A 13,905-nucleotide genomic window follows, 5' to 3' on the forward strand; every position below is an offset into this window, starting at 1 on the left:
TGTCCACTGGTGGTCAATGTGCTCCCACAGCGGGAGCACGGCTTAGCTGACCGACCGGCGCCAGACGCTGGGCTCACGGCTGGCGAGCGCAGCTGTGGCAGCATGAGAGTCTCCTGCCTCCACGGCAGCGCTACCGAGGCGGCATGGCACCCGGCCCGGGCTCGGGCTCCTCCTCGGCTGCCTGCTGCTTTGCACACGACTACATCCCTTGGGGGATGTTGGACTGGCGGTTTTGGCCCAATCCCTGGATTGCGAGAGGGCGCAGGCCAGGCTGAAGGACCCCACCGTTGCACGAATCTGTGCAACGGGCCTCTAGTAGTGTAATAAAAGTTGTACTTTATCTAAAGTGACCTCCGTGGTTGCCATTCACAAGTTATTATGGACTGTCCATCTGGGATTTAAAATGAATTATCTACCCCCCTCCTCTTGGAATATTTCTCTATTAGTATAACACACTGTTTGGCACATAGTGGGCCCTTAATTTTGATTTGTATTTGATAGTTTGATAAGTATTATCACCAAGTTTTAAGGTCCATGAGTGTTGGAAGGTAGGGAGAGACAGTAAGCTTTTTTTCCCCTGAGAAAATCGTGTGTTATGTAATAATTTTAGAGTGATGAAGACATAGATATTTTTATAATTTTAAAATATGTTATCCTGCCAGAATATGAGAAGATTGACAGAAGCAGTTTGCTTGCTCTCTATTTATAGAACTTGGCCACATCTAATTCAGAGAAGCTGGAGATTCAGAGAAGCTACACTTAGATGGCTGAGTAATATGGGATGTGGTTCAAGGACCATAGAGCATGTCAGGCCATTACTGCAAACCACTTATAACACATGAGATGTGATAAATGGCTAACTTCAAGTTCTCGTCATGGAGAGGTGGGGATAAACATGTTTGCCATGGCTGATGTTGGATCCCCTCAACCTTGGGCCAGTCTCTCAACAATGGCCATAGGGAGAGCACGTGGAGTGCCCCTTACCCTGCCTTGGCCTGCCATAGAAAGACAGTCTTAGAAGAATCACTGTCTAAGGGTAAGATGAGAGCTCCATGAACTATTCTGAGCTTGTGTTTGCTGATGCAAAGCTAAATTTAGCAAACATGTGTCTAGTGTGGTCAGAGGTCCTGATTCATTAAATGCTCTGATTGATGGAGACAGACTTCCAGAGAATGTTGTAATGAGTTAGAGTTGTCCCTCACACACACCACACCACCCCCCGCCACACACACACACACACACACCCAAATTTAAAAATAGGGAAGACAATTTAGCTACAGCATTCTGTCATTAAATACCAAATTTCATTAAAAGATTGTAGATGGAGAAAACGTATAATATCTGGTCAAGTGTACCTACTTACTAGGATTGGCTTGAAAACAACACCCTATTAACTTTCCCATCATTTGTATGTCTCATAAAGTAGCATGCTGACTATGCAGGGCAGAGTTCTAATTTTGATTTAGATTCCACTTGGGGGTTAGTTTAGTGATCCATGCTTGCACCTTTGGCATATAAACTCCTGTAGAAAGGGTCTTAGAAGTTCTCTAAGTTTTATATTTTGGGCATGACCTATATGTCTGTTACTAACATCACAGGTCTTAATGCTTAATGTAGGTTTCTTTATTCAGAGTGAAGTGTGCGTGTGTGTTGCAGTTCTTCTAGTAGAGGAAGCATCTTGCTCTGTTCCGAGGTGTTTCTGATTTGCAGAATGAAGAATTAATAGAGGTAATAGCAATGTATGGGCCTTTTGTTGGAGCACCACTGAGCACATTCCAGCTCTTGATGACTTACAGTTCTACTTTGTTTCCCATTGGGAAAGTACTGATTCAAAACCAGGACTTAATGGTTATTACTGCATCTTGGGAATACAGGTTTGGCAAGAAAATAAGTTTTTTTCTCTAGCCCCCTTTAATATCTGTGTGTATATGTTGATAGACTCAAATACTCACTCCCCATAACTACAAATTTGGGCGGCACAAAAAGGTCACATACAGCAATACATGACCAGCCTTCCTGGTTCTCTCCTCTGAAGGATGTGAACAGTCATTGCCTCTCCCCTTTCTCTTATCAACCAGGTGGCTTTAATGCTATAACCACATGGACTAAGTGAGGTCTGGGGTAGGAACGGTAAGAAAACAGCAGCATAATTTAAGAGAGAGAAGATTCTCTTCGTCTGAGCCCAAGGACTTGGTCTGCACCAATCCTGCTGCTCCAGGGAATTCTCAGGAAGTCATATATGGTGAAGTTAGAAGGCCTAAAACACGAGAAAAAGCAATTAACCTATTCCTGATGAAACAAGGATCCAGGGAACTTTCTTGGTGCCAGACTAGGCCAGGTGCAGCAGAGGCTGCAGACTCAGGATGTATTTTCTCTGCTCTAGGAGCTCATCGTCCAACTCGGGTGGGAGGAGGGGACAAGCAAGATGAGGGCACAGAAGGTGGAATGCTGGGCAGAATGTGCAGAGCACCCTGACCTGCCCTAATTGCTTGTGGGAAGGAGAGCCGTGTTGGGAGGAGCATAAAACGCAGCTGGGAGCAGTGGTTCTCAAACTTGAGCCCACATCAGAATCACTTGGAGGGCCCCACCCCAGTTTCTGATTCAGTAGGTCCAGGGTGGGGCCTCGGAATGTGTTTCTACCATGATACTGATGTAACTGGTTAGTGACCACATTTTGAGACCCACCGACTTACAGGAAGTGATGCTTGCATTGAGCTGAAAAGATACGAATTTGGGCAGATAGGTGGAAGTTATGGCATGAACAAAGGTATGGAGATAATGCAAGGAGTTCTGTTGGGAAAACTGCAGTAGTCCAAATAGAGAAGTGGTGGTGGGTAAGGATGGATTGATGTTGGAGAGAACCATGAAATCCTACTTTGTAGGGCCTGTGTTTCCTCTGGAGATAATTGAGGAGTCAAGAAGTTTGGAGCAGAAGAGACATTAACTGTAATTACACTCCAGGGAAATCGGGCAGTAGTATTAGCCAACGCTAATTAATTAGCACTATTTGGAGAGAAGCGTTGAGAAGGATTCTGAGGCTGAGAATGGACCCAGCACTGTATGTGACTAGTGGTTTCACCATGGATAGAGAATGGTGGTAATTTTGCCCCATATTTGCCATCCCTGGACTAGAGGGAGACAGATTAGGAGACTATTGGAATAGCTCTAATAAAAGGTAATCAGGAACTATTTGGTGGGATTCCTTTGGCTATATATAACAACTTACTATATAGAATAGCACAATGGAAATGGATGCAAAGGTATTGCTGAGGTAGAATCTTCTAGATATGGGCTCTGATTCATTTATTTAACAAAAATATGTAGTGGCCAAAAGAAGTTGGGGGTATAAGAATAAGATACAAACTCTGCTCTCGGGGAACTCGCAGCCTAGAGGAGGAGAAAGCCATGGTGAAGACAGTTGAGAATGTGGTGATGGATGCACAGAGGGCTTCCTGGAGATGTCTGAAGGCAAAGCATTAGTGACAGCCAACAGAGCTAGTGGTGCGTGTCAGAAAGGCTGGGGCTGGGGTGTAGCCTGGGGAAGAGGGGTTAACGTTCCAAGCAGAGTATAAGGAACAACATGTTGCAGAGTGTAAGGCAGCCAGCTGTGAGAGCTACATGGGGCCCAATGATGAAGTTCAAGTGGTCCATGTTAAAGACCTTAGAATGTGTGCTGTTGCTGAGGGTGGGGTGGGGGGAGGGGGGCATCTAAGGTCTGGTAGGTCACTGGGGGTGGTGTGATTGCTGCATGTACAGGAAAGCAGGCTGGAGACTAGGAGAGGAGTTATGAAGCTGGTGCAGTTGTCCGGGTGCTAGAGGACCTGTGTAGGGCAGTGAGAGTGGGAAACGGGACTGATTGGATGTGGGGAGTGAGGGAGGGTGGATGACTGTGACCTCTGTGGCTATAGGATGGGTAAATGGTGGAGCCAGAAATGGGGCTGAAGGCCAGAGGAGAGGAGGAGGAGTTAATAAGGGCAGTGGTGAATTTGCTTTTTAAATTATGAGTTTGAGGTACTTGTGGCATCTCCATGTACCGTTAGCCCACAGGCTGTTGGCTACAGATATGAAGCCTGGGATTGATGTCCAGGCTGTAAATACTGATTTTGAAGTCATTAGCACTTCCGTGGCCTGAAATCACGTGAGTAGATGGAGATCACTTGGGGAGGAACATCAAGAACACATGCAGTGGCGTGGGAACACCAACCGGACGGAAGGAGTGAGTGCAGGTACAAGAAAAAGAGGAGGTTGTGCCAAGGGGAGCCAGGCCATTCAGGGAACAGGGCCTTTCCGAAAGGGAGGTTTGATTGACAGGCAGCAGAGGTGACGGAGAGCAAGGAAGAGATAGATGTGCATCAGGCTGCTCAGGGGTTGGAGAAGGGGGGAGAGGGAGCTAGAGAGGGGCTGCTGATAAAAATGGGGAGTCAGAAAAGGAGGTAGCTCGCCACATATTTGTGTTAAATAGATGATTCAGTTTGTGGGTGTTATGCTTTAAATCACATTTGTGACAGGCAGCTGGAATTTAAAGTTGTAGCTCCAAGGACAGGTTGAATTAGCGGTATGGATTTGAGCCATTTGCTGAGAAATACAGATTAGATAAAACCTTGGGGAAGTCTTTTAGAGGGCAGGAGGGGAGAATTGGCCAAATAATAATCACAACGGGAGGAATCTGATGTAGTTCCTGTGAACTCTCCCTCCCTCCCGGTATGGAGGGGTCTGAACTCTGGTAAGGTCCTTAGAAGGAAGGCTGCTGTGTAAGGGGTCCAGCTAATGACTGTGCCAGCCCCATTCTGTCTTCCTCCCCCAAATGGTTTTAATCATCCTGGTTTTCAATCCACATCAGCTGGGGTCAGTGTAAGATTCAGCCAATGAGAAAATGTGTCTTCTTGGGAGTTTAAAATGAATTTTCACAGGAGCTAACAGAGTCGTCTGAGCTGGAAACCTCACGAATCTAAAACTGTCTCCATGCCTAGGGGAAGAGAAGTCTGGTGGCATCTAATCATTTCAAAGGCCTTTAAGTCCAGGGGAAAAGCCTGCAAAGTGACAGTGGAGAGTCAGCAGCAGCAGGACCTGTGCGTGCCAAGGCAGATGCAACAGGGGTGGGACTTTTGACCCAGGGGCTCCTGCTGTCACTGAAGGACTGGCTGGCACTGCATGTGGCCCTTGGTGAGTGAGTGAGGGCCATGGTGTATTACATAAGGCTGTGCACATCCTGGGTCAAAGGACATTAGGGCTTAGAGACATTGCTCCCTAGTGCCCCACTGGATTCCCTTGTAAATCCTCTCCCCACCCGGACACGGCAGCAAGAAGGAGACTGAGCTCCAGGTGCAGGAGCTTTTCCAGGAAAAGTTTATTCGGAGGGCACTTAGAGGGGAAGAGGAGGACAGAGGGGACAAATCTTTAACAATAGTACAATGCTTAACCAGGTGCTCTGCTCTTACGATACAAAAGTTAGAAAAAAAGCTAAAACACTATAAATACGTACATGCTTTTTACAAAGGTATTAAAAGGTCAGGCTGGCTGAGAAGTGAAGGTGATCGACGCCGTCCATGCTCTGTTCCTGTTCCAAGAGTCCCGACCTGAACAGCCTCGTTGCAGGAGGGTGAGGAAGGTGTCTCGGAGAAGGGGCTCCAGCCCTCCCCGGAAAGTTCTCACCCCCGGGCAGGGAGAGGCTCGGGGCTGCCTGCTGTCACACGCCTCGACATGACTGGCGAGCCTGGGCTGGTGTGTCTGGATGCTGAGCCAAAAAAAGCCTCTGCGCCCTCACCCCACATCAGAACTGGCTGTGCCTCCAGCTCTTCCCAGCCACTGGCTTTGGGAGGAGAGACCTTTCCAATTTTCTTCAAGAAAATTAAATAGTTGTCTTGAATAGTTATTATATAAATATAAAACACCAGGATGCGAGAGTGTACATTACTTGAGCATAAAATCAGTTACAGAATCACTGAGAATTTCTCCATCCAGTTTACATGATAGGCAAGTTTGTTTCTGCAGCGTTGGCTGGGTGTCCGGTCATTTCCACTGACAGACGCCCTTCCACCGGAGATGCCTCATCTTCATTTTTGATCCATGTCCTCTATGTAAATTTTTCTACGTTCCCACCCACTTGAGAAGTAGCTGATGCTCTTTAAAAGGTTGATATACATTTTGAAGGCAGTTACTTATGCCACACAAAGAAAAATGATATAACTTAGAGTCATCGACGTAGATTTTGGGAAAACGCCCCAACTCTGCCATCTCAAGTCACACAGTAAGGCTCAGGGTCCGGAACTAAACTCATGCCCTCTCTTGCTACTGGTAACCCCTGGTAAATAGTCCCATGAGCTGCTTGCGGATTCCTCTCCCTCCATCTTTTAAGGACTAGACAGAGTGGCCTAATGGGGCTCACCCCCTGCAGAGACCTACAGAGAGCCTCAGAAAGGGCAGCTAAGGATGAGATCAGATAGCTGCCTTCTCCCCAGACTGCTCATACATGCTGACATGCACACACTACTTAAAGAAAACCTGTTTCTGCGGTCTGAGGAAAAGCATTTAGCCTTGGAATACATCCATACTCTAGGAAGTCAAGGGGAGATGGAGAAAGGAAAACTAAGCACAAGATACGTGCTACAGCTCATTCCAATACATTAACAAGAATTTTAAAAAAAAAAAATCATGGTCAATAAAAAAACACAGCACAGACAACATAAGGACAATGGAAAAGTCTGCCAGCAGCCTTGCCCTCATGTGTGTTCTAAGAGTCCAAGTCCCTGCTCCTGACTCTAGGCTTGTCTCAAAATGTCAGGTCTACAGCCTGCGGGAAGCTGGCCAACTGAGATGATGTTCCAGCACAGGCCTGTAACCGGAACCGCCGGGCGGCTCCCTACGTGTGCGCTGGAAGGATCGAAGTTACTAAATAAAGTTTGGAAGGGGGAGGAAAGGGAATAGAAGTTGGCTCCTGGAGGAGGTGCTGAGGCCCCGCGCCCCAGGGCTAGCTACTCGGGGCTGCAAGGTGAAGGCAACCTGGCGGGGAGCCTGGACAACTACACTTAACTGCTACCTAACAGCTACTGTCACCCTCTAGAACTGCCCTTGTTTCCTCTTGCGCCTTTCAACCGTCCTTTAAAAAAGTTTTTAAATGTATAAATGCCTTTCATACAACAGGACTTAAAAATATAACTAGTTCTGTGACAAAGAAAGGACACTGTCATTACACAAGCCCCAGAGCACCTGTGCAGCCTCTGTGACCGGAGCGGCCAGGTCCTAAGCTCTCGGTAAAACCAGACTGCGTTCAGCGGTGCCAGAGGTCACTTACCTGCATTTTCCTTATGCTGCCTCCCACAGGAGTCTAGTCTACAAAGAAAAAGGACCAAGTAAGTAGCTTTCGGAAAAACACAAAGCATCGAGGGTTCTAAGGCACCGTTCAAATATAGGCAAACATGACCGTTCAATCGCCGAAAGTTGGGCTGTACCTGAAGCTCAGTTGCCAAGTACCTACAGGACAGCCGGGTGCCACAGGAAGCCCTCAGGGTCATGCAGCAGGTGGGGAATGCAGGCCCTCAGGAACCGATGCCCATGGCCTTTGGGAGAGGCCACAGTGGAATAATGCACACAAGTCAGACCTGACCGCGAGCATGGCTGCACATCCAGGGCGTTCAGACGGCCTCCCGCACCGGGAAGCAGCGGTCCACAGATCCTTCCACACCAGGCACAAACGTCACAGTGTGCGGCCCTCTGGTGGAATGAGGAGCTTTGCATGGTCTCTGGGTTCTGTCAATAGCCCTGTGAGAAGACTAGCACGGGGCTGGCCAGGTGCTGCTCCCGTCTGTCTCTTCCCGTGTCCTCAGGAGGCGTGGTGAGCAGCTCCTACTTGGAAACCTCAAGGCTGGAGCTTCAGAGGCGTAGGATCCTGCAGGTGAGGCTCTGGCAAGCCTCCAGCATCGCCACGTAGCATCAGAAATGTCATCACATTTGAGGTTGATAACCTGCCAAAGTATATACTTTTTTCCCTTCACCTGGAATTAAGACGGGACTTCCATAGGAAATCCCTTTATTTTTCCTGGTAGAAATTCATGCAAAAATATGGGATAAGTCATTTCATATAAAAACAGCAGCAAAGAATAAAGTACCAATTGCAAGTAGCAATGCTGTCTGCTGTATTCTGCAAAAGGGCTTTTTTTTTTTTCCAGTTGAAATAATTCATAATACAGTTGAAATAATTCATAATAGTTTTCTCACTAATTGCCACTGGGAGTAGTACTTATTACACAATATAACTGCTAGAGTTGTCACTGATAATCCTCTGCCCCAGGGGAAAGATGACAGACCTCTTTGCACCAAGCCTGCAATTTTCAAAGGTGTAAAAAAAATGTCAATAGCCCTTTCATTTGCCTATGTTGGCCTGAGATTTTCCCTCCCGGTGAATTTGCTTCTGTTCATTTCAGCTTCCAAAACTGCTGGCAGGTGTCTTGTCAACAAAACCTGCCAAAGCTTCACCTTGGGGGAGACGTCGCTGGGTCCCGCTCTGGCTTCCAGTCAGTGCGCCAGCCCAGGATTTAAGTATAAAACAAACATTTAAAGAGCACATGATAAAGTTCATTTAATTAATGCAATGGACTACACAAACCAATAGCCGAATGCACGAGACTACGAAGTGAGCTCTTACGCCTGGGACCCACGCAGTGTAGTGCTGCCTTCGCCGGGACACCGTCACTCCACACCACCGCTTGCTTTCTGTGAATACTTCACGTAATTCAAATCTCTCTGATGTGATAAACTGTACATGGCATAGGCACTGAGCCTCAGCAGATTCTTCTAACCGCTCAAAGTGAGAAAGGACACATGTAAGAGTGTTTTGAAAGAGGTCTCTCTCGCCAGCTTTTCCCACTGCCCCTGCGTGGTCTGAACACTGGCTCACACCACTCCGTTTGCTCTGAGGGGGAGGAGACCACAAGCCCCTCCCAACCCCAAGTCGGCCCAGTTCCCGGTGCAGGGGTGCAGGGTCCGCTGAGGGAGTGCTGGGGCTCGCGGTGCTCAGCTCAAGAGGCATTTGTCAAAAGCGCCGGAGGGTTGGGCATGGGGTTTGCTCACACCCCTGCAGGCTTGTCCCTACCTAGAACACCCAAGGTGAACTCCACACTCCAGTCCTGAACAGAGGGCCGTTGCCTGTCGGACAGTGCCATCCCAGACTGCTGTCATTCAGAAGGAAGGGGGCTGGGGGGAGGGGGCAGGTGGTGACACTACCTGTTTGCTCAAGCCACCAAAGCAGAAGGCATTCCTTGCCCTTCAAAACTGGGCCAGAGGGCAAATGTTCCGCAAACAGCTGTTCATAAAATCCATCTCTGCGTTTGCTTTTGTGTTTTGGAGAACAGGTTGGTGCCCCTTTGGTTGAGGGAGGAAAGTTTCTTCTTCCTTGACAACAGTGAGTTGAGTCGAGTTCCAATTTTCTCCACCTCCTATGTGGCCATTTTCCCCAAGCCCGCCCTCCCCTTCACCCACTGTCTCTAAGACACACTGGAACAGCGGATGCTTGGGGAGCCCATCTGGGTGAGGACCTTGTCAAGCCACTGCAAGGGCCCATTCAGGTGCAGCTCGATCCAGCAGGGGGTGCTGGTCACTGTCTGTCTCCTACAAGACAGGGAAAGGGAAAGGGGTGGGAGATATTTAAAACGTCCAGAAGGACACACAGGTAAGCACACCTTTTCCTGCTTTGGTGGCAGTCTTCTCCCCAGAGTCAGAGGGAGATCCTGCCCCGCTAGACCCCGAGCACCCTAGAGGAGGTGCCAATAACATGCAGAATCTGCCTCGCCAAAATCTGCCGACCGAGAAGAGCTCCGAGCGAATCAGGTTCTCCTGATGGGAAAGGAGATGGCCCTTAAAGAGTTAAGTGTGGAAGGCAAATTCCAGGGCGCCCCAGAGGCCCACCAGTGGCTGCCAGGGGCCCCTGACAGCCTTCAGCCTGAGCAAAGGTCTCCCCGGGTCCCCTCTGTCCTGAACGGGCGCCTCAGTTGCCCACGTCCAGCCCCAGCAGGCCGCGATGACGTGTGTCTGTCTGATTGAGGGGTGTTTTTTACAAAGCGCCGACAGAGTCCGCATGCCGTCGTCTCCCAATGTGCTGATATAATTCCCATCTATGGCCTTATTTTGGAAAATCTTACCAGCAGAGCGAGCCATGAAACAATTACTGGAAAAAACCAGGGCACACCACACGTTTCTTTTCCCCAAAGCGCTTTGTCTACATTCGGGCTGGTCGGTGACGCAGCCCGCAGGCGCGCTCCCAAAGGCCTCCGCCGAGCAAAGGCTATCGGCTGCGGCGGCGCCGGTGCCAGCTGGAGGTGAGAGGCCTGGGCCCCGGCCTGCTTTGGGCCACCTCACAGAGAGAAGGCATGAAACCTTACTCCCCTTGGCCCGGGAGGCAGGAGGAGGGCAAGGCTGTTCTGGGAAGGGGCCGCACCCACCAGTTAGGCTGCCCTGCGGTGCTGCCAGGTGGCAGTGACGTGGTGGGCCGCCCGGGGCTGGGTGTGCTGGCGCTGCGTCCAGCGCGGTGACACAGTGCCCCCAGAGAACGGCTTCCGCCACCAAGGGGCCTCTTCCCAGCACTGGAAGCTGAGGGCGGTGGTGCCACGCCAGGTCAAGGGCCGCTGGCCTCAGGGCACCGCCCTCCTTGCCTCACCCCAGGGGAGGGCGAGAAAGGAGCTTGCAGACGCACCCTGGGTGCCTGCCTGACCTGGGGGCCCGAGGGGGGCCCTCAGGACTGCAGTCTGATGTCCGAAGAGCAGATGGACCTCCCTCCGGTTCTTTTCCATTGGGCCCATCTTTACACATTTCCCTTCCCCAGTAAAATATCTGTATTACTTTTCTAACCTTTCCACTCTTGGTCCCCAAGGGATGTTAGCCAGGGCTAAAAGGTGAGCTAAAGCGTCCCTTGGGCTAGGCCTCTGGGCCTGGGCTAATCTCAGGCCATTATAACTATGTGGAGAGTGCTCCTGAGGTCTGACCCCTTTAATTGCTCAATTGGCCACTCCTGGATTTCAGGGAGACCCCCACAGACCAAGGCGCTGTGTTCCCTGGCACTGTGGGGCATACAGGGAACAGCAGCTAGAATACGGTAAGTGGGAGAGGAAGATTTCACGGACCCAAATCCTCTAATGAGAATCTGACTTTCCATAAGTCATGCTCATCTGGATTTCATTATAAACGGTGGCCCGGAGCCAATACTGAAATGGGTTTGGCTTGGGTGCAGAATGACTGCAAAACAAAATGGATTCCAAACATCTGGAAAAATGAAGAGAGGGGGAGAGTAACTTGCAAGGCCCTGGCTCCTGCTGATGTGTGGGTACCTCCGCGTCTGCCTCAGGAGCTGGCGGGGGGTAGGGGGGAGGCGCGTGGGCTGTGAGCAGGAGAAGGGGCCCACAGCCCCGCCTCTCAGGGGACTCCTGTCCAGGTGTGAAAGAGAAGGGCCTGGATTCCCTGAGCCCAAACCCGAGTGGTCTGAGAGCCTCAGCAGAGCAGACCAGGGCAGCCCTGACCCGTGTTAGGTTAAAGCAGTATCTGAAATTCTGAGACACTGTTCCTTTTCTGAGCAAGTCAGCTTTGCTCCTCTATGACTACCCAGATCTCCTGCTTCTCAGTTATTTAATGTTCCAGGTGCTCAGGGTCACCAAGTCAGAGATGGAGCCACAGAGGCTGGAAGGAACGAGGAGATGAAAAGGTGACTCCCTGGAGAGGGCCGTGCTAGACCCATCTGCCCGAAATGAACAAGGAAGCCAAGAGGGTGCCACCTAGGTTCAGCCTTTCCACGAACGATGTGGCTTTGGGCAAGTCACTTCCCGCCCCTGGGCCTCAGCTCCCTCCCCCCACATAGGGTGATGCAGAGTCCGGCCCAGGGCAGTGTGAGGTGGCGCGGAGCACATGTGTCTGAGGCCCTGGGCCAGCACTGCTCAGCTCTTATCAGCCTGCAGGTCGCGGCCTCTCTGATGGCTGCCTCTGTTCTTTGGGCGAGGGCTGGCCTGGCTCAGCTCTGAGGGGGCCCTGCTCTACTGTGCGGAGGCCCTGCCGTCCTTGGGCCCTGGGACACGCGACCCCCCCATCCCAGTGCTGACCTGTACTCTGCTCCCCAGCCTTTGACGAAGCTCATGCGAATGGTGCACATGCGTGTCAGCTGGTAGACGGCCTCGAAGCCCTGGTTGACAGACTGAGCCAGGAGGGCAGCAAACTCCTGGTTGTTGAAGATCTTCAGGTTGCATCCTGCCAACAGAACAAAAACGGTGCTGCTGAGGACGAAGGGCGGGCGTGTCCGGTGCTCCCCTCCTGGCTAAAACCACCCCTGGGTCACCCGGAAGGTCCTAACTCGCACCTCCTCCACGCTCGGCACCCTGCCCTGAAGCCATGCCACCTCCATGGGGGTACCACTGGCATGGGTGAGGGGGAGAATTAAACACTGGCCTGCAAGCTCCAGCTCCCAGAGCTGCGGGGAACACTGGGGAAGGCAGTACAGGGGGCCACCAAGAACAAGGGAGAGGGTTTGGAGAGGTGGGCCTGCCCTGGGCTCAGGGAACAGAGACGAGGGACCCGAGCCAGAATGCCCACGGCTGTGTGGGGTTTGGCCGACCCCCTGGGGAAAAATGACTCCTTGTCATTCGACAGAGGGCGTGCCTGCAGAGACAGGCCAGCTGAAAGCTACGCCTGCCATCCCACAAAACTCATCCCAGGGTCCCAAGGCGCCTCCCGCCAGCTCCTCTGAGTCCACCTCATGTTGGGGCCAGGAGGGAGGGAGCGATCTGGGCCCCATTTTGGCCTCCGGGCACCAGGCTGGGTCGGGGTGACATTCACAGCAAAGTGAAGGTGTGTGTCTAACTCTGCAGTCAGTAAAACTAGAGACAGGCACAAATAAAGTTTATAGCAAATCGCTTGTTTGAAGTCCTGCCGCCCGAGTGCCAGGAATGTGTTCACCAGAAAAAACAAAGACAAAAGCACATGTTGGAGGTGCCCGAAAGGTGAGGTGAGGTGACACTGGTTAACGGGCCAACAGGAGGCTCCTCATCTTGCTGTGTGACTCTGGGCTGGTCACTTTCTCTTTGTAAGCGGGTGTCTCCTTTATAAAATGAGGGGCTGGCCTCAGAGGACCCTGAGCGAGCGTTGACATTCTATGAGCGAACAAACACCACCACAGCCAACTCAGCCCTCACCGAACAGATGGGGGGAGGGCTGGGGAAGGGAGTGGGCAGAATGCCAAGAATGCAACCCCGCTTCCTCTTCTAGCTTTCTCCAAGGGGGAGTGTGGTGAGGTAGGGCCAAAGTAGGCTCCAGGCGAGCTGAGCCAGACAGAGGAGCACGAGGCTCGGGAGTCACGCAGTCAGTCCTGGGTCCACCTGGCTCAGCCACTTGCTAGCTGTGCATTTTGGGCAGGTGGCTTAACCTCTCTGAACTGGTCTCCTCAATGTGCCTCCTCACCTGAAGAGCCAGAACAACTGGGGAAGACTGACAGCAGAGATAGAAATGGACTCTGTAGACACAACCACACCACGCTCTGGGAACGCAGAGCACTTATTTCAGAGTGTCTGGGTTCCGACATTGGCCTTGCCCAGGACCCAAGTTTCCACTCTCATCTGCTCCTCAGTGGGCAGGAAAAGACAAGCCACACCTGCCTCTCAGTCTTCGGCCTGACCAGGGCCACACCAGCTGGTCACAGTTCACGCTTTGTGGGCTGTGTGCCCCGTGGCTGCGCTGCACGCCCCGTGAAAAGTGGGCTTTGGCTGGGGCCATCTGCCTCCGTGTTCTAAGGAGGCCTTAGCCGGGATCAGCCTCCTGCCTGGTCTTGCTCCCCAGGCCCAGCCCTGTCCAAGCCACCCTGTGGGGGACACAGCTTGACACCCCTTCCTGGAGTACAGGTGGGATTCATCAGCCCTGTGCAGAAAACCCTCAACAGAC

At 51.3% G+C, this 13,905-nt stretch overlaps 1 protein-coding gene across 1 annotated transcript in view; it reads right to left on the reverse strand.

Annotated features, from left to right (window-relative positions):
• Window positions 1–5,326: 5,326 nt before the first annotated feature.
• SMAD3 (SMAD family member 3) overlaps window positions 5,327–13,905 on the reverse strand; it is a 116,617-nt gene continuing 108,038 nt past the window's right edge. The window contains exons 8-9 of the mRNA XM_008139097.3: window positions 12,078–12,222; window positions 5,327–9,603 (exon numbers count right to left, since the gene is read on the reverse strand). Of these exons, the coding sequence (XP_008137319.1) occupies window positions 9,480–9,603; window positions 12,078–12,222 (269 nt within the window). The 3' untranslated portion in view covers window positions 5,327–9,479. The remainder of the gene's footprint in view (window positions 9,604–12,077; window positions 12,223–13,905) is intronic.

Source organism: Eptesicus fuscus, chromosome 5 (genome assembly GCF_027574615.1).
Source record: "Eptesicus fuscus isolate TK198812 chromosome 5, DD_ASM_mEF_20220401, whole genome shotgun sequence".
NCBI lineage: Eukaryota > Metazoa > Chordata > Mammalia > Chiroptera > Vespertilionidae > Eptesicus > Eptesicus fuscus.